Source organism: Chiloscyllium punctatum, chromosome 17 (assembly GCF_047496795.1).
Source record: "Chiloscyllium punctatum isolate Juve2018m chromosome 17, sChiPun1.3, whole genome shotgun sequence".
NCBI classification, from domain to species: Eukaryota; Metazoa; Chordata; class Chondrichthyes; order Orectolobiformes; family Hemiscylliidae; genus Chiloscyllium; species Chiloscyllium punctatum.
In genome coordinates, this window is record NC_092755.1 from 78,316,995 (window position 1) to 78,339,558 (window position 22,564).

Genomic DNA, 22,564 nt, shown 5'->3' on the forward strand with positions numbered 1-22,564 from the left:
GGGGACTTGATTGAGGTCTCCAAAATCATGAGAATTATACACAGGGTGGATAGCAAGAAACTTTTTCCCAGAGTGGAGGACTCAATTACTAGGGGTCACGAGTTCACGGTGAGAGGGGAAAAGTTTAAGGTTGATATGCATGGAAAGTTCTTTACGCAGAGGGTTATGGGTGCCTGGAACACGTTGCCAGCAAAGGTGGTAGAGACGGGCACGATAGCATCATTTAAAATGTATCTGGACAGATCCCACCCTGGAGGCTCCCTGCCTTCAGTCCTGATGAAGGGCTTTTGTCTGAAACGTTGATTTTCCTGCTTCTCGGATGCTGCCTGACCAGCTATGCTTTTCCAGCACCACTCTAATCTAGACTCTGATTTCCAGCGTCTGCAGTCCTCACTTTTGTCTGGTTGATTTTAACCTTACTGCAAATCCTCTTGCAAGGAAGCCTACCTTGAAGAAATTCTCCTCCCCTCTCCACTCCACCCTGGAGGCTCCCTGCCTTCAATCCTGATGAAGGGTTTTTGTCTGAAATGTCAATTTTCCTGCTCCTCAGATGCTGCCTGATCGGCCGTGCTTTTCCAGCACCACTCTAATCAAGACTCTGATTTCCAGCATGTACAGTCCTCACTTTTGCCTAGATACATGAATGGGCAGGGAGCAGAGAGATACAGAGGTTTATATAGAGGATCAGGATTGGCGCAGCCTGCTCCTGTGCTATATTTGTTTTGTTATTTATTCTTTGTTTTTCACTGTCCCTGAGAAGTTGACCCAGTATGATTTGCTGTTTTATGAATTGAAGTAGTGATGGAAGTGGTTGTGGGTTTGGAAGGTGCTGTTTGAGGATCATTCATGAATAATTTGAGTGCATCTTGTAGATAGTACACACTGCTGCTACTGAGCGTCCGTGATGGAGGGAGTGGATGCTTGTGAATGCAGTGCTAAACAAGTGGGCTGCTTTGTCCTGGATGGTGTCAAGCTCCTTGAGTGTTGCTGGAGCTGCACTCATTCAGGCAAGTGGGGAGTATTCCATCACACTCCTGACTTGTGTCTTGGAGATGGTGGACAGGCTATGGGGAGTCAGGAGGTGTGTTACTTTCCACAATATTCTGTTCAGCCACTGCACGTATGTGGTGGGTCCAGTTGAGCTTCTGATCAATAATAACTCCCAGGATGTTGATAGTGGGGGATTCAATGATGGTAACACCATTGAATAACATGGGGCAATGGTTAGTTTGTCTCTTAATGAAATTCCATGGCGTTTATGTGGTGTTTACTTTATTGTGACCTGTGCATTTTTGACAAAATGTCCATTTTCCATTTCCTGTTGCTGCTATGTTGATTCTCTGAATTCACCTCCATGGGCTACAAGGCATTGTTTATTGAGATCTATTGAAGAGCAGAATGGATGTAATTTCTCTGCACTGCTCATTACAATGTTGCCTGTTACTGTCTCTTTTTAATGTTTACCCTTTGATATATCAGATTGATGGCCTAGCTGAGGTGCAGTTTTATTGGGAATTTAATTTACAAGAAAGGTATCTTAAATATTAATATTTGTGTTTTTTCTTGTAGTTTGCAATCTAGTGTTTTTAAGAATGATCCTGGGTCAAGACGATCTAGTAGTTCAACCATGCTGGAAGGAGTAAACCCTGGAAAGTTTGAATTTGAAGTGACTGACTTCTTTCTGTTTGGATCTCCCTTGGGACTGGTGCTGGCATTGAGGAAGACAGTGATTCCAAGCTTGGATGGTGGGTAGCTCGACCAGTGCAATTCCCTCTGTTTGTTACAGTAAAACTGAAACATTGTGTGCCAGTAAATTTTGTTTCTACATCTTGTTTCTGACTGGGAAAGTGCTTTGGTATTGCAGCATTTATTGCTCAGGAAGTTATCTATATCATAGAGTCGTACACTACAGAAACAGGCCCTTTAGCCCAACACATCAATGCCGATGAGGTTTCCTAAATTGAACTACATTTTCCCTCATTTGGCCCATATCCCTGTAAACCTTTCTTATCCATGTATCTATCCAAATGTCTTTTAAGTGATGTAACTCTACCTGCATCTGCCATTTCCTCTGGCATCTAAATCCATAAACATATGTGTGAAAATATCGCCTCTTAGGTCCCTTTTAAATCTTTATCCTTACATCTTAAACCTATGCCCTCTAGTTTTGGACTCCCCTACCCTGTGGCAGAAAACTTGGCTGTTCACCTTATCTATGCCCCTCAAGATTTTATAAACCTCAGCTTCCCACACTCCAGGGGAAAAAGTCCCAGCCAATCCAGCCTCTCCTTATAACTCAAACATTCCAAACTCAGTGACATCCTTGTAAGTCTTCTTTGCAACTTTACCAGTTTAATAACATCCTTCCTGTAGCTGAGTCTGAGTGAGATGTTCTCCTATATTCTCATAAATGCAGAACAACAGTGGACCCAGCACCAATCCTTGTGCAACAGCACTGGTCACATACCTTGTGAACACCAACCATCTACCACTATCCTCTGTTCTCTACCATCAAGCCAATTTTGTATCCAGTTGACGAGCTCTCCCTGGATCCCATATGATCCATTCTAATGTTGCAGGAAAAGGACTGGAACCCAAGTGGGTCTCCCAACTTGTCCCAACCAACAATGTTCCATTTCACATCATGTAATCTTCTGCAAGACCAAAAGAAAATCTATGGCCAAACAGGAAAAGAAAATCCCCACAGAGATTCCATTCTGATCAGAACATAATTAATTTACAAAGATCATGGTGACTGCTGGTTTAGCCAGTTAACCTCACCCAACTTCTGTTACAAGCTATCTTCTACTGGCTAGATCTTAGCCAGTTCCTCCCTGAAACACTGTACTCAGTGAACACTCTGTTTCAGGGTAGCTGACACTGTGAAAACAAATACTTGAGGAATTTTACCTATCTCTCCGATTTGGATTTTGCACCTTCTTTGTGTCTAATCCTGCTCATCCTATGTAAAATAAATATCCTAGGCATGCTAATGGATTCACTTTAACTTGCTGTGAGTAAAAAATTGTTACTGATGAATTGCAGCCTGTTTCGCATGTTACTTTATTTATTCTTCCTTCTCCCCTCATCTTGGATATCCTACATTCTTCCGTGAAGTGTGTGGTGTGTCCTGGCACCATTTGGTTCAAACAAGGATCTTTCCCACATTATTTTTATTTGTTGCTGTTGTTCATCTGTTGCAATTTTTTATTAAGAAACTATCCAATAGGTAACTGAAATGGAGTCAAATGAAAGTACAAAATCAATTTGAAGGTTCATTACCCAGTAACTGGTATGAGTAATAACATCCCTTTCCTCAGTAACATTTTACTTGAATCATGAAAATTAATGTTTACCTTAGAAAACATAGTGTTAAACAAGAGTCTGTTAATTGTCACATCTATTCCATTCCTTCTCAGTCTACCAGTTGAGACCAGCATGTCAACAGGTTTACAATCTCTTCCATCCAGCGGATCCTTCATCTTCCCGCTTGGAGCCACTTTTGGAGAAGAAATTCCACCTGCTCCCACCATTTAATGTTCCCCGGTATCAGAGATTCCCACTGGGTGATGGCAGCTCTGTTCTTCTGGGTAGGTGCACTTTCAGTCAGCAACAGAGAGCTACTAGTTAACCTAGTTAGATATTCAAAGTTTGGGAGAAGATCTGTAGCTCGGGTGCTCGTTGTTGTGGTTCTGTTCGCCGAGCTGGGAATTTGTGTTGCAGACGTTTCGTCCCCTGTCTAGGTGACATCCTCAATGCTTGGGACCCTCCTGTGAAGCGCTTCTGTGTTGTTTCCTCCGGCATTTATAGTGGCTTGTCTCTGCCGCTTCCGGTTGTCAGTTCCAGCTGTCCGCTGCAGTGGTCAGTATATTGGGTCCAGGTTGATGTGCTTATTGATTGAATCTGTGGATGAGTGCCATGCCTCTAGGAATTCCCTGGCTGTTCTCGGTTTGGCTTGTCCTATAATAGTAGTGTTGTCCCAGTCGAACTCATGTTGCCTGTCATCTGTGTGTGTGGCTACTAAGGATAGCTGGTCATGTCGTTTCGTGGCTAGCTGGAGTACATGGATACGGAGAGAATGAAACCTGAAAGCAACAATTTTTTACTCACTACCAGGGACACCATCGTTCAAACTGGCTAAAGAACTGAAACACCTGATCAGCAGACCCAGACACTCTATACAGTCAACACAGGAATTCTTGGACATCATCAGAAATATACACATAGACAAGGAAGAAACCATGGTCTCATTCGATGTAACGGCACTGTTCACCTCTGTCGACTAAACCCTAGCCAGAGAAACAATAGCCAACCTGCTGGACATACAGAACAGACAACAGGACGTTGAACCTATCAACAAAGACTGCATACTCAAACTACTGGACCTGTGCATCACAACACAGTTCACATTCAACAATCAAATATATGAACAAATCAACGGCACACCCATGAGCTCACCCATCTCTGGACTCATAGCGGAAACTGTAATGCAAAGATTAGAACAAACAGTCTTACCGCAAATTCAACCCAAACTCTGGGTCAGATATGTGGATGACGCCTTTGTAATCATTAAAAACACAGAAATAGAGAACTCACACCGGATCATCAACACCACACTCACAGGGGTCCGATTCACTAGAGAGGAAGAAAAGGACAACCAACTCCCATTCCTAGACGTGAGGGTACAGAGAACACCGAACGGAGAATTCACCACAAAGGTATACAGGAAAGCCCCACACACAGACCAAGTCTACGAAAGCAACCACCCAACACACACAAAAGAAGTTGCATCAAGACACTGTTCAAAAGGGCCACAACACACTACAGTACACCAGAACTGCAAAAAGAGGAAGAAGAACACCTTTACAATGTATTCACCAAAAATGGATACCTGCACAATTTCATCAACAGATGCCTAAGGGAAAGACAACGGAACGAGGACATGCCACAATCCAAAGGACTGGCCACACTATCATACATCAAAAACATTTCTGAACTGACAGCCAGACTACTGCGACCACTAGGACTCATAACAGCACATAAACCAACAGCCATTCTCAGACAACAACTCACCAGGACGAAGGACCCGATACCCAGCATGAGCAAAACCAACGTAGTGTACAAAATCCCATGCAAGGATTGCACAAAACACTACATAGGTCAAACAGGAAGACAGCTAATGTTCCGTATCTATGAACACCAAATAGCCATGAAACGACACGACCAGCTATCCTTAGTAGCCACACACTCAGATGACAAGCAACATGAATTCGACTGGGGCAACACTACCATTATAGGACAAGCCAAACAGAGAACAGCCAGGGAGTTCCTAGAGGCATGGCACTCATCCACAGATTCTATCAACAAACATGTTGAGCTGGACCCAATATACCGACCACTACAGTGGACAGCTGGAACTGACAACCGGAAGCGGCAGAGACAAACCACTATAAATGCCGGAGGAAAGATCACAGAAGCGCTTCACAGGAGGCTCCCAAGCACTGAGGATGTCACCTAGACAGGGGACGAAACGTTTGCAACACAAATTCCCAGCTCGGAACCACAACAACTAGTTAGATATGCTGGTAGATTGCATTATACATGTTTTCCAGGAACAACTGTGTAGGATGTTATGCTTATTAATTATCAATAATTAGCCAGCATGATCAGAGCTATACATTAGAACAAGTTACATATTATAACAAGTGCTCTGTTTGGAAAATGTTTGAACCAGCTACAACATGCTTGAGGGTATAAAGCTTACAGTAGCATGTGTTGGCCAACAAACAGAACTAGACTTTTTTTCGTGTTTTGGAAATAAGTTAAAGAAGACTGCAAGTATAGGAAATAGCATTTGTTTCATATGCAGAGGACCCTATTTTCATTGCAGTAATAAACTAATTAGACCATTCCTGTATAATAAATGTGTGAATATTCCTATAGTACAGTAGAAACCAGAAATGGGAACCTGTTAGGTGTAACTGTGAATATAAATTGTATTTGATTCTATGGCATTGTTGTTAAAACAGGGATAGCTAAGAAACTATGTTCTCTCTCTGTTTTGTGTTTCAACAGGTTTGTATTTTCCCTTAATTTTCAAGAGATAAATTTGATCCTTATATTGTAAAACATGTAAAGTCACTTAGATTAAACATCAACTTATTAACTATTTCAGTAGCATGAGAAATCAGAAAATATGAACAAAGTTGTCAGCATTAACCTTCTCAGTTGCTCTAAGTGGTTGACTGTGATGTTTGCTGTACAGTTTGTAGCTAGATGTCTGTCCTTTTGTTTTTCTCCCGTCTGCTCTAGTTGAGACAATCCAGAACAACCCCACCCTCATCCTGGAAACTCCATTTGTGACTCTCCAACGACAGGAGAGTGTAATGGAAACTAGTATTCCTGTTCCTGTCCTTAACTGGCAAGATGGTTCCAGTAGGAATCCAACTGTTGCAGAGTGTGTGTAGTCTCTCCTTCTGTATTGTTGTGATTTGTGCTATGTGCCTGCTTCTTTGTTTAGAAGTGATATGTTTTGTGATTAGAACGGACTTGAAACATTTTCACTGTTGTGGGTGGGAATGGGACAGTGTACAGGGTTATTATGAAATGGTGAGTAGACTAATGTTCACAATCGGCAGGGAAAATTGTGTACCTACCCAGGCCACATTGCATCTCCAAAAACAATAACGCAAGTTTATTTGGCATCATTTGATTTGTAAAATGTCCCAAGTCACATCCTACAAATACTTAAACCCACTAATACATACAGGCAAGCACTATTATGTAGGAATTCAGTTTGAATCTCCATCTCAAAATGGAACAACTATGAAGCAATATTTGATAATTAATAATATTACTGGATTAAGTACAGAGCTGTTGAAATTCTTTCAAGTTCAGCATGATGAAATGTTTGATTTTAATCTGCATTTATCAAAGCTTTGAGTTAAAAATGTAATCAGTTCATTTACACTTTTAAATGGGCAGATATTTGGAATGTTAGTGCATGTAGAATATGTAACTACAAAATCAGAACTGACTTACATTTGTGCTCCCTGCACCCATTATCCCCTACCCCCCCAATCTCACCTCAGCTGAAGACTTGGCTGTAACTTCCTGGGTGCAGTGTCTCATGAGATTGATTAATGTACTGTATATAAAAAAAACCAAACTGGTGAATGGCTTCATTCACAGAGCCTTCCCTGGCAAGTGCATAGATGGTGAGTGACACCCTCCAGCATGGCTGCAACACCCCAGAGAAAAGGAATCACCACTGCTTTTGCATAGCTTCTATATTAAATACTGTAGAGTCATCTTCCCATCAATATCAAAAACCAAAACATACCGAGCAGGTTTTTGATCTTATCTAGCCATAGTTTATAGTTGTGTTTTTGCATGGAGTTAATTTATGTTTGAAGATCATATTGATGAATAACAGTCTATTCCAGTCCTGCTTTCTTAAGAGACAGTTTGGATTTTACTTTGCATTTCATGCTTTTGTTTTTGCTTTGGCATGACATTGCTGCTGAGAAGTTAGTACTGAAATAATTCATACTGTTTAAATTCAACTCATTAATTAAATGCATATTTAATAATCATCTTTAATTTGTTTTCCTAGAACAGATAAACCATGATATAAGCAATTAATCTAATTGTCCTACACATTGAAAGTATCATTGAGAACATTATACCTGTCAACCAGTGCATTGTGGTGCCAGACAATATCAGAATATGTGGAACTCTGCAGTGTCTCTGATGCAACAATGAATACAAGAAGTGTTAACAATTTTATTGCTGCTTTGTCTTTATCAATGACCTCTCCCTTTATGCTACTCCACTAGTTTCCTGATAGATTCACTTCATTTTAGAAATAGGCACTCGTCAGGTCATGGCTTTCTCCACAGCTGCTGGCCAGTCGTGCTCCTTGATGATGTAAAGGAAGCTTGAGTTAATTGAGAAGGCAATGCCTTTTAGTACAACCTCTCCGTAACACAAAGTTTTGTAATCAAATAAAGAACCTGCCGGATCTGAGATTTAAACCCTTGATACCTGACTGTTAAGCTGACATAATGACGGTTCGTCTGGCAACTGAGAGCCTCATTCTTCACTATTTCTACTGATCAACTTAATTTCCTCTTGGGAAAATCAGAAAGAGATATCTGATTCATAATTAAGCAAGTATTTTATTTATTTTATTTAATCCAGTATACTACAATGACAAGAGTGTTCTGTTGATGGATCTGGCATGTGGAGTCAGGTGTAGTGACCCAGTTGAGTAATTTATAATTTCCCAAGGCTAAGCTTTGACATCCCCTCACTATCTGCAGTATCTTCCATGTTTACAAACTGAGGCAACTTCAACTCTGGTCTTGTTTGTTTTCCCCTTCTGTCTCTTTGCTTATTTGAGGTTTCTTTTTGGCATCAAAATTCAGTTGATGTGTTTATTTCCCCATGAAGTCAACTCCAAATGAATCTTCGATATGATCATTGATACTTTTTGCTACTGTGTGAATTTATCTGTATTGCTGATGGATCTAATTTGGATTTCTTTGTTTTGGCTCAATAGCAGATGTTATTCAGTCTCATGCTGGTATCCTCATGGAAAGTTCATCACCTTCCTCCCCCTTAACAGCCCCAATTTTCCGGGGATTCCGGAGGGCCAGTGAGGTCAGCATTGCCAGTCAGGTGTCGGGAATGGCAGACAGTTACACAGCTTCCAACATTGCAAACAGTAAGTACCACTATACGTGAAAATAAAAATATCCTGTGTGTTATTAGTAAATACAAATAGAATTCCACTGAATTTGAAGAAAAGCCTGATCCTAGTGTGGCACCAGGACCCTGCAATCTGTACAGTTGCATGGGGGTGCCAAGCTGATCCAGTGCAGTCACATATTGATTAAAATCTAATCCCTGATCATTCTGTCAACTGTTTTATTCTAAACATGTCTTTTCCAGGCCTCTCAGATACAGACATAAGTGTTGATTGAGTAAAAAGTGTTCATTGTTTTTGTCCAGCAAAATGAACCAATGTAATGTGTCCTCACAAGCCAAATTCAGCTTCCGCTCCTTCCATGCAATGAACTTACAATGTATAGAGTAAGTTGTAGCTGTTCGTGATGGGAGAAAATCAACATAAACAATAATATTGCTTTTGCATTTCAGGGTAATATACCAGAAATGGGAACTGTGCAAATGTTTACTTATATCAAAGTCATACCTATTGGTATTTTACAAACATTGCCAAAGATTTGCTTGATGTGAGTTACATAGTGAGCTGGACTATATTTCTTGATTATGAACAATATTCTATGCCATACAGACAATACAGAGTGTATTCAGGAGTTTGAGCTAGGAATGGTGCTCGGTATATTTCCTCATTAACATTTTCTTTCATTCTCTTTGGGATGCAGGTGTCACTGACTGGGCCAGCATTTATTGCCTGTGCCTCATTGCCCCTTGAGAAGATGGCGGTGAACTGCCTTCTTAAACCACTGCAGTTCAAATGCTGTAGGTAGACCCGCAATGCTGTTGGGGAGGGAATTCTAGGATTTTGACCCAGTGACACTCACTGCTGTATAAGAATCTTTGGCATCTTGTAAATAGTGCACAGTACTGTGCACTGAGTGCTCGTGTGGAGCTGGTGCCGATCAAGCAGGGTGCTTTGTCCTGGATGGTGTTAAGCTGCTTCTGTGTTGTTGGAGCTGCCACATCCAGGCAAGTTGGGAGTATTCCAAGACTTGTGCCTTGTAGATGATGAACAGGTTTGGAGCATCAGGAGGTGAGTTAGTCACCACAAGTTAATTAGCCTCTGACTTGCTCTTCTAATCTGGATTAGTGGTGCTGGAAGAGCACAGCAGTTTAGGCCGCATCCAATCACTGTGTCTATGTGGCTAACCAGTTCAGTTTCTGGTCAATGGTAAGCCTTCAGAATGTTGATAGTGAGGGATTTGGTGATAGTAATGCTATTGAATGTCATGGATGATGGTTAGATTGTCTTTGATTGGAGATGGTGATTGCCTGGCATTTATGTGATGTAAATGTTACTTGCTGCTTATCAGCCCAAACCTGGATATTGTTCAGGTCTTGTTGCATTTGAACATGAACTGCTTCAGTATATGAGAAGTTTTAAATGGTGCTGAACATTGTGCAATCATCAGCAAATAACCTAACTTTCAACCTTATGATGGAGGGAAGATCATTTCTGAAGCAGCAGAAAACTTTTGGGCCAAAGACATGGTCCACAGGAACTCCTGCAGAGTTGTCTTGGAGCTGAGATGACTGACCTCCAAAAACCACAACAATCTTCCTGTGTGCCAGGTATGACTCCAACCAGTGGAGAGCTCTCCTCCAATACCCATTGACTCTTGTTTTGCTAGTGGTTCTTGATAAAATCCCACATAAGAGACTGTCAACTGAGGTAGAAGACAATGGAATTGAGGGAAGATTACTGACGTGGGAAATTAGTTGAATGACAGGCAACGAAAGTAGGGATAATGGCTGGATACTTAAATTGGCAGGATGTGACCAGTGGTGTCCCATTAGAATCTGTGATAGGGCCTCACTTATTCACATTATTTATTAATAACTTAGTTAATAGCGTAGGAGGTCATATATCCAAATTGGTTGGTGACACAAAGTTGGCTGGTATTGTAACAGTGTAGATGATTGTACAAAATTACAAAGAGATATTGATAGACTGGGTGAATGTGCAAAATTGTGGTAGATGGAGTTCAATGTAAGCAGGTATGAGGATTATCCATTTTAGACTGAAAAGACTAGATAAGAGTACTTTCTAGATGGTATCAAGTTAAATATAGCAGATGTGTCCAAAGAGTCTTATTTGAGGGTTCAAGTGCATAGACATTAAAAATGTCATGAACAGGTGCAGAAAATAGTCAAGAAAGCTAATGGGATGCTGGCCATTATATCCAGAGGACTGAGGTATAAAGATGCAGAATTATGCTGCAGTTAAACAAAACCCTGGTCAGACACCCCCTCCACCCCGGATTATTGTGTGAGCAGATTCTGGGCACCACACCTTAGGAAGGATAGATTCGTACATAAGTTTACAAAAACAATCCTTGGACTTCAAGGGTTAAGTTTTGAGAAGCGATTATACCAGGGGCAGCACGGTGGCTCAGTGGTTAGCACTGCTGCTTCACAGCGCCAGGGACCTGGGTTCGAATCCCGCCTCAGGCGACTGTCTGTGTGGAGTTTGCACATTCTCCCCGTGTCTGCGTGGGTTTCCTCCCACAATCCAAGTTGTGCAAGTTTGGTGAATTGGTCATGCTAAATTGCCCATAGTGTTAGGTGCATTAGTCAGAGGGAAATGGGTCTGGGTGGATTACTCTTCAGAGGGTTAGTGTGGACCTGCTGGGCCAAATGGCCTGTTTCCACGCTGTAGATAATCTAATCTAATCTAAATGGCAGTGGATGTTTGTTCAGTTGTTAATTTTAAATCTGAGAAAGATACATTTTTGTTAAGCCAATGTAGTAATGGATATGGGCTTAAGGCAGCTGTAGGGAGTTAGGCCACAGATTAGCCGTGATCTCATTGAGTGGTGGAACAGGCTCAAGGAGTTGAATGCTTTACTATGTTCCTACGTAGTACCTCATTCTGTCGAATGAGGCCTTGATGTCAAGGGCTGTGAGAGTGACAACCCTTGACATCAAGGCCTCATTTGACAGAATTCCCCTCTTTTGTCCATGTTTGAAATGAGGCTGTTATGAAGTCAGGAGCGGAGTGGTCCTGGCAGAACCCAAACTGGGCGTCACTGAGCAGGTTTTTCTGTACAGGTGCTATAGATGACCCCTCCCATCACTTTACTGATGACCGAGAGAAGACTGATGGGGCAGTCATTGGCCTGGTTGGATTTGCTCTACTTTTTGTGTACAGAACATAGCTGAGCAAATATCTACATTGTTGTAGAGATGCCAGTGTTGTAACTGTGCTGAAACAGCTTGATCAGGCATGTGGAAAGTTCTAGAGCACATGTGCGAGGTGGTTTCATTTTTCCTTGAGACTTTGTAGCAATTGTTACAACTGAGGCAACCACATTGCTGTGGATCTGGAGTTTTCTTCCTTAAGGAATATTAGTGAACCGGATGGGGGTTTTCCTGACAATCGAAATTCTCAATTCCAGATGTTATTGAATTCAAATTCCACCATATGCCATAGCGGGATTCAAACCAGGGTCCCCAAAACATTACCTGGGTCTCTGGATTAATCTAGTAGATTTACCACCACCTCCCCTTCACTTAAATATCCATTCACACATTAATGCATTCAGTTAATTGAAATGTATTGCTGCACTATAATCTTGTTAAAACACATTAATTCTTCAAATTGTATTACACTGTCTTTGGGGAAAAAAGAATCAGTTTTCTATCACAGGTGCGATTCACATTGGTGTAGCTCAAATCATTTGTTATATTACTGAAAGTGACAAAAGCCAGATTGTGATGTGTGGAGTGAAATGCTGTCACAGTGAACTTCAAAAATGTAACCATGCTGCTGCTCCCAGAACAATTTGGACTGGTTTGTTCTCGCCACCAAGGCTGAATGGCCTGCTGTGAATTCCCAGCACTGTCTGCTTTTGTTTTCTTGCAGCCCTGTGGTCACAGGCAGATTTTGAATTGATACTAAACTCTACCTCACAACAAAAGAGAGATGGTCAGAGGAAGAATTGTGCACCCCACACCCTCCTCCCCCCCACCCCCCACCCCCCACCCCCAATAGCCTCTCAGAGGAGCTGAATTAATAAAAACTTGAGTTCTGCCAGCAATTTCAGTTAGTAGAACACCATGTGGATAGAATGGGTGATGGGAGGTCTGCAGGAATTATAGGCAAAGTTTAAGAAATAGAAAACTACTTGGATTATTTACATTTCTGTACCTTTCCATTTGCCTGAGGTATTTATTTGGACAGTTTTGACCCATAGAACCAGTTCTGAGGAAGAGTCACCAGACCTGAAACAATAACTCTGATTTCTCTTCACAGATGCTGCCAGACCTCTTCACAGATGCTGAGCTTTTCCAGCAATTTCTATTTTTATATTTGATCCATACTTTCTGTTCCTAGGAACAGCACAGTGGCTCGGTGGTTAGCACTGCTGCTTGCAAGGCGCTAGGGACCCAGGTTCAATTCCACCCTCTGGCAGCTTTCTGTGTGAAGTTTGCATGTTCTCCCCATGTTTGCGTACGTTTCCTCCAGGTGCTTCAGTTTCTTCCCAAAGTCCAAAGATGGGCAAGTTAGGGTGCATTCGCCGTGGTAAATTGCTCAGTGTTCAGTGATGTGTAGGTTTTTGGGTGGATTAGTCGTGGGAAAAGCAGGGTTACCAACATCGGATAGGGGGGTAGGTCTGGGTAGGATGCACTTTGGAGGGTCAGTGTGGATTCAATGTGCTGAATGGCCTGCTTCCACACTATAGGGATCCTATGATTTCCTTGTGTTGCTTTACAGTTGGTGTGGCAATGCCTAAAATGTTTTCAGCCTCACTGTATCTATTTCTTTGTGATCTCCACACTTAGTGGAACACAAACAATAACCCACATTACTACGGGAAAGAATGTTATACCGGCTGTTTTGTATGTGATGTATCTACAGTAGAGGCATTAGTGGTTCTCTAAGACCCTGGGTACAATAATTGCAAAGCAATTTGTAGAATTATGCTGGAATCCTGTTGTATTCATCAGACCAGTTGACTGTTCATTTTGTAATTTTCAGGTACTCATCAAAAAACTGGTTTGTAAATGGTCACTGATTTTGGAAAGAAGCTTCAATAGAAACTTCAATATTAATCTGATTCAATGACCTGACAACATATATGGCACAGTTCATAGCCTCAAGAGTCCAACGATCAAATGCTTAACTCCACCATGAAGTCTTTAGGTTGGGAAAAAGGTCTGCTGCTAGCCAGAGATGCGTTCAGCTTGTTCATTCTAAGCCAGGGCATTAACTGATAGCACTGTGGGGAGACAAGGCAAATGAATGCTGAAATAACTCCTCCCAACAGAGACAACCCATTCTGTCATAAGCCAAACATTAAATATTAGAAATAGAAAGCAATGTCTTTGCTGTTGGTTTGAGTGTTGTGTAATTTGAATTTTGTTTTACTTTCATTTCTCAGAGCAAAATTATCACCCAAACAATTGCAAAAAGTTGGCTTTCTTGTTCAAACTTGTCCCACACAACAAAGCCCTTGCAAAATACACTTTCTCTCAGGGCTATAATCAGTCCAAACAGAATCAGAACGAGCAAAAGCTGAAACAGAATTGTGTGAATTCTGCTGCAAAACAGAGTCCAACACAACAGAGAGTCTCAGAGGTGGACATCCAGACAGGTATTGGGATAGTAGAACCAAATCTAGTTTTAATGTAGCTTTTAGATGCTTTTAACCCTTTCTCCAAATAAATTTCCTTTTTGACTCCTAGAAAAGAATTGCTAGGTTACTAAACACTGATAAAAGTGTGTATTTAACTACAAGTATAGGCATATAAGATATAATTTGAATTTTTATTCTGTTATTAATTGACTATTTACATAGGTGATGGATTTCAAGCAGAAGTCATGCTTCAGAGGAAGAGATCACAAACTTCTAAACATTTGACAGGTTTCTTCTAAGTGGAACTTTGACAGCTTCTTGCAAGGGTAGATTTTCCAGTTGGTACTGATCTCGTACAAATTCTTACGGTGCTACAGCTTAATTCCTTTTTGCCCTTTTAAGATGCAAGTGTTAGAGAGAACTCTGGTAACAGTACTTAAAGAAATTGCGCAAGAACATAACCAGCTGAAAAATGTACCACCCTATCACTATCACTTGTGGGAAACTACAGCTTGGGTATCATCGTTTTAGCACCAGTTTCTAGCTCACGGATTACTTGATAAAATACATTGCATCCACATTTTACTTTTGAATGAAATTTGTTACTGTACAGTAATGGGATTATTCAGTATATTACACTCTACTCTTCATCTTGATAATGCATTCATGTTTAAACTAACTGCTAAAGTCTTTGTAGTGACTTTGTTAATGGAAAACATTTCTTGTTGTTTAGTTGCAGCAAGGTGGTGGGGAACGAAGAGGATTGACTATGCTCTCTACTGCCCAGATGCTCTAACAGCTTTTCCAACTGTAGCCTTACCTCATCTATTTCATGCAAGTTACTGGGAGTCAACAGATGTTGTTTCATTCCTACTGCGACAGGCAAGTCAGGAAAAAAAAACCTACATTTGTATCCCACCTTTCACACCTCATGCTTTGTACTCACTGAAGCACTTCCGGAGTGTAGTCATCAATAGGAAACTTTGAAGTCAGTTTGTGCATAGCAAGATCCCAAAGTCAGCACTGTCACAAATTACTAGATCAATTATTTACGTGTTCCAGGAGGCATAAATGGTACCAGGACACCTGAAGAATTCCCATCTTTCTCGTTGAATATTGCTATAGATCTATAATGTCCACCAAAGAGGCAGAATATGCCTCCATTTTCCCACTTCATACAAGCGATGGTCCTTCCGTTAGCTTAGCAATCTCTTGGTGCTGCACTGAGTGTGTCAGCGTGCATTATATTCTCATATCTCTGGAGTGAGACTTGACCCATGACCCACTTCTTAAATGAGGATTAGTAGTGATACACTGAGTCAAGGTTGTTGCCTTACATAAATTAAAGCATGTTTCCAATTATCAGTCTGAAAGTTTCCTTTGTTACTATTTTATTTTAACATGGACAGATCTGCAATTTAACGTTCAAATATGATTTAAAATGTAATTGAAATTCTCAGTGTAGAATAACGGTGGAAAATCGATGATGGAATAATAGAGAATGACAAAAGACAAATACTGCGGATGATGGAAATCAGAAATAAAAACAGAAAATGCTGGAAAAACTCAGCAGGTCAGGTATCATCTGTTTAGAGAGCAATAGTTAACACTCAGTTGATGCAGAAAGAAAGCTTGTATTTTTGTATTGTGTCTATCAAACCTTAGAAGGTCCTTAAGTTTACATTGAGATATTTTTGAATTTAGTGACTGTTGTAATGCAAAATAATGTCTTACATCTATTCACATGCACATTAGGTAATGAGACACGAAAATGCAAGTGTTCTGGACCTGGACGGGAAAGAGGTTTCTGTATTTAGTCCTTCAAAACCACGTGAAAAGTGGCTTCGCAAGAGGACGCAAGTTAAGATACGGGTATAAACATACCTTTGTTAAGGTGTCTGTTGTGTGCAACCAGCTTGAATTTTTTTTGTTGCAATTAAGGTGAAATAAATTCCCTTTTGGATATTGTTTTGCACAGAATGTTACAGCAAATCACCGAGTGAGTGATGCTATTGTTACTGAAGATGGTCCTCAGACACTGACTGGGAGATTTATGTATGGGCCCCTGGACATGGTCACACTGACTGGTGAAAAGGTAGGTAATTATTTGCTGAGGTTTATGAGGTATGTCACACACTGTGTATTGGACTCCTCACTGTTGGAAAACCCACTATGGCACCAGGTTGAGGGTTGTTGAAAGAACCACCCAGGAAGAGGGGCAGGTGCAGAATCCAGAAAAGCTCGTAATAAGGAAGTAGATAAAAAGTAGAAAAGTAACAATTTTAAACAGTGCAAGGGAATGGGAATAAGTTTTAACCCTTTCAGGGAGATAGAAAACAGCAATAGGCTATTTGGTTCCATTACAAAATTAGATAATGCCTACCAAAAAGCAGTGATGGCAGATTCAAGAACAGTAACTAATCAAGTGACATACAACAGGCGTGTGTGGAAAGTCATCATTCATAACAAAAGGGACAGTAGAAACACAGATACAATATTGACTGAGCTATAGGAAGTTGAACAGTTCATCAACTTCAATAACATGTTCCACCCCGAACCTAAGCTCACCTGGACCATCTCAGACACCATCTCCCCCTTCCTGGACCTCTCCATCTCCATGAACGGTGACTGACTCAGTACTGACGTCTTCTACAAACCCATAGACTCCCAAAGCTGCCTGGACTACACCTCCTCCCACCCTGCCTCCTATAAAAACGCTTATTCCCAACTCCTCCACCTCCGCTGCATCTGCTTCACGAGGACCAGTTCCACCACACAACACACCAGATGGCTTCCTCTCCCACAATTTCCCCTCCCACGTGGTTGATACCCTCCAGCGCCTCTCATCCACTTCTCACACCTCTACCCTCGAACCCCACCCCTCCAACTGCAACAAGGACAGAACGCCCCTGGCCTTCACCTTCCACCAATCAACCTCTGTATACATCACATCATCTGCCGACATTTCCGCCACTACAAATTGACCCCCCACCAGGGATATATTTCCCTCCCCACCTCATCTGCTTTCCGCATAGACCGTTCCCTCCACGACTCCCTCGTCAGGTCCACATCCCCCCACCAACCCACCGTCCCCCCCCGGCACCTTCCCCTGCCACCGCACGAATTGCAAAACCTGCGCCCAACCTTCCCCTCACCTCCATCCAAGGCCCCAAGGGAGCCTTCCACATCCATCAAAGTTTCATCTGCACTTCCATCCATGTCATTTACTGTATCTGTCGCTCCCGATGCGTTCTCCTCTACATTGGGGAGACAGGACGCTTGCTTGCAGAGCGCTTCAGAGAACATCTCCGGGACACCCACACCAACCAACCCCACCACCAAACACTTCAACTCCCCCTCCCACTCCGCCAAGGACATGCAGGTCCTGGGCCTCCTCCACTGCCACTCCCTAACCACCCGACGCCTGGAGGAAGAACGCCTCATCTTCCACCTCGGGACCCTCCAACCCCATGACATCAATGTGGATTTCACCAGTTTCCTCATTCACTGCCTGCCACCACCGCACCCCCCCCCCCCCCCCCCCCCCCCCCCCCCCCACAACCTTTATATCCCAGTTCCACTCTTCCAGGCTCAGCACCACCCTCTTGACCTGTCCTACGTGTCCATCTTCCTTCCCACCAATTTTCTTCACCCCTCCTCTCCAACCCATCACCATTACCCCTACCTCCATCTACATGTCGCACTCGCAGCTACCTTCTCCACAGCTCCCCCCCCCCCCCATTTATCTCACCACCCCCTCAGCTCACAAGCATCATTCCTGATGAAGGGCTTTTGCCTGAAACATCGATTCTCCTGCTCCTCGGATGCTGCCTGACCTGTTCCTGCTTATAAGAGGATCAAGAATGACAGGGCACAGATTTAAAGGGTTTTCCCAAAGAAACAAATATGAAGTGAAGAAAATAATAACCTTTTCTTTCACAGCAAATAGTTAAGGTCTGGAGTGCACTGCCTGGAAGTGTGGTAGAGGCAGATTCAGTTGAAGTACTCAAGGGAATTAAATGGTTATTTAAATAGAAAAATGTGCAGAGTTACAGGGAGACGGCAGGAGATTGGCATTACGTTGAAATGATCAGAAGTTGGTACAGATCCGATGGTCCTTTACAGTCCTGCCGTCATGGTGACTCAGTGGTTAGCACTGCTGCATCATAGCACAAGGGACCCAGGTTCAATTCCACCCTCAGGCAATTAGCTGTGTGGAGTTTGAATGTTCTCCCCGTATTTGTATGAACTGCCTCCAGGAGCTCCGGTGTCCTGTCACAGCCATGTAGATTGGCCATGTGAAATTGTCCAGTAGTGTCCAGGGATGTGCAGGCTTGGTTGGTTGACCATGGGAAATTCAGGATTACAGGGGTAGTTTGTGGGGTGGGTCTGGGTGCGATGCTCTTCGGTATGGCCTCTTTCAGCACTATGATTCTGTGACACAAGAATGAAGCCTTATAGTGAGTTCAAGTGGGATCTTGTATTGTTAACATTGATAGCACTGTTACTTGATTTAAAATGTCAAGCATTTTTATAGTGTGGCTATGTATTCTACGGTCTCTGTCAGTACTCCCCTTGTTGGTATGGTTGAGCTATTCAGCAGCAGTGAGTGTTACTAACTCTTGTGTTGAGAGTTTCCAGAAAGTTCATCCTTAAGCTGCTTGAGATGACAATGAGATTGCTAGCATGACACTCTCCTCCCTGTGCATTTGTTTGACTGGTTGTAACATCTGGAAATAGAAAGCTTTTCTTGGGTAGCTGTACTATCTCTCCCAGATCAAAATAATCACATGTTCTCTTAGAAGTGTGTAAATGAGGGCCAACCCTGGGGGCCTCAGTCTGAGGATGACGTGTCTGACTAACTTGTACTTGCGTTTCTCACACTACAAGTTAATAATAAGTGACTATAAATAAGCACAATGCCACTGGTTTGATGTTTGAATACCCATTTAATGTACAGTAGTCCTTCTGCACAAAGTCTTTAGATTTCAAACTCTATCAGTGTAGCCTATCACATGGTAGTGGTTCTTTGCCATGGTGCCTGCTTAATAAAGGAAAGCAAAAGTTTCTAATGTAGATGTTCACTGTGGTTCCACAGCCCTGAAGAATGTGTTCACATGCCACCATGATCAGTACAGTTAACACCAAATCCATTAACAACCAGAAGCCGCACAAGGATGGAGTGATGGTGTTGACTCAGTTATATAAGAATAAGACAGCATAAGAATTGTGGTATAGCTTTCAATTCTACTTTCAGCATAATAGTATTGGAAATAGGAAAGTAATGTCAGGATTGAGCAGCATTGGGATACACTCTGGAGGGGGTTTACCTTAGACTGAGATTTGAATGCACATAGACAAGTTAAAACTGGCGCCATAGAGTCAGGTCAAATTCCCAGTTTATACCACACTGGGTAATTGGGAGAGAGATTAAACTGAGCATCCCAGGAAGTACAAAAGGGCAAGGTCAATGTTCACACATGGCAAACATTCAGGCAAGATGAAGTGGAAGGTTTTACACACTGAATGCATGTTGTACATTCTGGAGCAGAAGGTAAAAGAAATTGGGAAATGATTGACATCTGTTGCACAAAGCTAATCAATAAACCAAACTGAATATTGGGCTGAATTGCTGGAGGGGTAGAGTACAAATATGAAAACACTGTTCTAAAGCTGTATGGAGCTCTAAGCAGGCCAGAACGTGAAAAGTCTGTTCTGGTACTGGAGACGCAATTCATAAAGCCTGGACAGTGAAGACCCAATAGACTGTTCTAAGAGTTCAGGAACTGAGGTGTAAGTGACACAGACTCTTCATGCTTGAAAGGTGCTACGTATGAGGGGAATGAATAAAAATATAAATGAATCTAAGTGACTACAAATTCTGTGCAGTGCTTTGGGGGTACAGACTTGTAAAAAAATGTGTTAACACTAGAAATGGAGACAAAACATTTCAATATAATCAGGTGACAGTTAGATTGTTTGCTTTGAGATAATATGTGCTTTAGCAGAGTATAGTAAAGGAATCATTTATCTGTTACTGCCTGCCCTTGTGATGGAGAGTTCATTGCTCCTCTTACCATCATCTGTCTTCTCCTTTGCAAATTCTGTCAACATAACTCAGGGTCAAATCCAAGACCAAACCTGGTTTTCATCAGGCAATTTATTTTCAAATATCCAAAGAGTTGGAAGCTCATTTGGCAAGCTTTGGCTAATTTAGTCTTTACTGTGGATTATATTGTATGGACTATATGACCCAATCAATTTCTCACCAGCCTTCCTCTAAAACTGAAAACAAAAGAGTGATTTCTTTAGGTTCTAAAATTTTGAAAGGTGGAATGTTCCAGATCAGCATTTTCTGTATCTTGTCACTTCTAACCTGCATCCAAACTTCTGTTCAATGAAAGTAAGGTTGACCTATTCAAACTTCAGTTAGCAACAAAATCAAACCTCCCAAATTCTACCTGAGGAGGCTAGCACTCCTACATAGTCCCAATAGACTATTTATAGCCCAAAGTTTAGAAAGATTAGATCATGTCCACCAGTTTGACACACTAGTTTTATTGTTGTAGCTCACGCTATATAAGGTAAAGCATGGAGTGGTTTTAAAGTTGTGTGAATAATCCATGCTATTTTATAAATTGCAACACTGGTTTTATTGTTTCTAAATTCTGTCCCAGAATGTAAGCATCACCAGCAAGAACGGTATTTGTTTCTCATTCCTTGGCCAGGTGATGGGTCACATTCTTAACTGACTGCACTCGATGTGGATTTTTCACTCGTTTTTCAATATGACTGAATAGCTTGCTTTTCGGAGGAAATAAAGAGTCAAATACGTCTGGATTCACATAACAACAAAAACTCTTAAAAACAGCAAGATTCCTAAAGTAGGAGTGAATCAGTTGGAGTTTTACAACAATCAAGATACTTCATATTTTGTTAAATTCACTGAATTTAAATTCTCCAGGTGCTATGCTGGAATTTGAACTCACATGTCTCAATTATTTGGCTCAGCGTCTGGATTATTAAATCTAACAATAGAACCACAATTTGACCATTCCTGAGTCGTATACGGGAACTGCTTCTTCATTCTGGAACATTCTTCACCAAAAAATGGCATCAAAATGATCAGAGGATCAATTTTAGGATCAGCTATTTTGGGGCATGAAACGTAGTGGTGTTGCTAGATATATGTCACTAATGGTGACCATGAAACTACTGATTTGGAGATGCCAGTGTTGGACTGGGGTGTACAAAGTTAAAAATCACACAACACCAGGTTATAGTCCAACAGGTTTAATTGGAAGCACACTAGCTTTCGGAGCGTTGCTCCTTCATCAGGTGGTACCCTAACCCTAACCCTAACCCTAACCCACTACCACCTGATGAAGGAGCGTCACTCCGAAAGCTAGTGTGCTTCCAATTAAACCTGTTGGATTATAACCTGGTGTTGTGTGATTTTTAACTATGAAACTACTGGATTTTCCTACAATCCCAACTGGTTCACCACTGTCTTTATTCAGTCTAGCCTATATGTGACTTTAGATTCACAACAACGAGGTTGATTCTTATATATTCTTATTCTATGTATATTAATACTGAGGAGGGGCCTGTTTTGTACAGATAGAAAGAACATGAACACAAACTGCACTTGCTTCAACTAAACAAAGTAGGTCACACCTATTCACTGGTTAATTTCTCAGGCTATGCCCTGACCAATCAGAATTGACTTGTCTGGTTTAAAATTTAAACAAAGCCTGACTATTAACTGTCAATCAGCATTAATGGGTGCACTCTTCATGGCAACTCCTCTATCTGATTGGTTGGCAATCAGCACTCTCCTCTTATGCAGTATAAATGTTGATTTTCCCTTGTATTTGTATCATTATGAAATGTCCTGATTAATGCAAGAGGAAAACATTTGATAAGGTATCATTTTTCAGCAATAGTCAGATCATTTTGAATGTAACTCATGATATTCTCCACATGGAATGGCCTGTGTTACACAGATTGGATTTTCTCAACATTATAGAGTCATATAGTGTACAGATACCTCATTTCCCTGCACTTGGCCCATATCCTTCGAATCCTTTCCTATCCATGTATTTGTCCAAATGCCTTTTAAATGTTGTTAATATACACGTCTCAACCACTTCCACTGGCAGCTCATTCCATATATGCACCACTCTCTGTGTAAAAAAGGTTGCCCCTCAGATTCCCTTTTTTTTCTTCTTCCCCTCTAA

General features: G+C 41.6%; 1 protein-coding gene across 8 annotated transcripts in view; it reads left to right on the forward strand.

Moving 5' to 3' along the window:
• Positions 1-22,564, forward strand: part of pitpnm2 (phosphatidylinositol transfer protein, membrane-associated 2) — a 474,817-nt gene that overhangs the window by 433,389 nt on the left and 18,864 nt on the right. For 5 of the 8 annotated variants that reach the window (XM_072587642.1, XM_072587646.1, XM_072587643.1 and 2 more), the window contains 8 exons: positions 1,570-1,745; positions 3,420-3,590; positions 6,313-6,459; positions 8,564-8,728; positions 14,130-14,342; positions 15,058-15,206; positions 16,080-16,196; positions 16,303-16,419. In XM_072587642.1, the coding sequence (XP_072443743.1) occupies positions 1,570-1,745; positions 3,420-3,590; positions 6,313-6,459; positions 8,564-8,728; positions 14,130-14,342; positions 15,058-15,206; positions 16,080-16,196; positions 16,303-16,419 (1,255 nt within the window). The remainder of the gene's footprint in view (positions 1-1,569; positions 1,746-3,419; positions 3,591-6,312; positions 6,460-8,563; positions 8,729-14,129; positions 14,343-15,057; positions 15,207-16,079; positions 16,197-16,302; positions 16,420-22,564) is intronic. The other 3 variants (XM_072587647.1, XM_072587648.1, XM_072587649.1) reach the window with 3 other exon arrangements.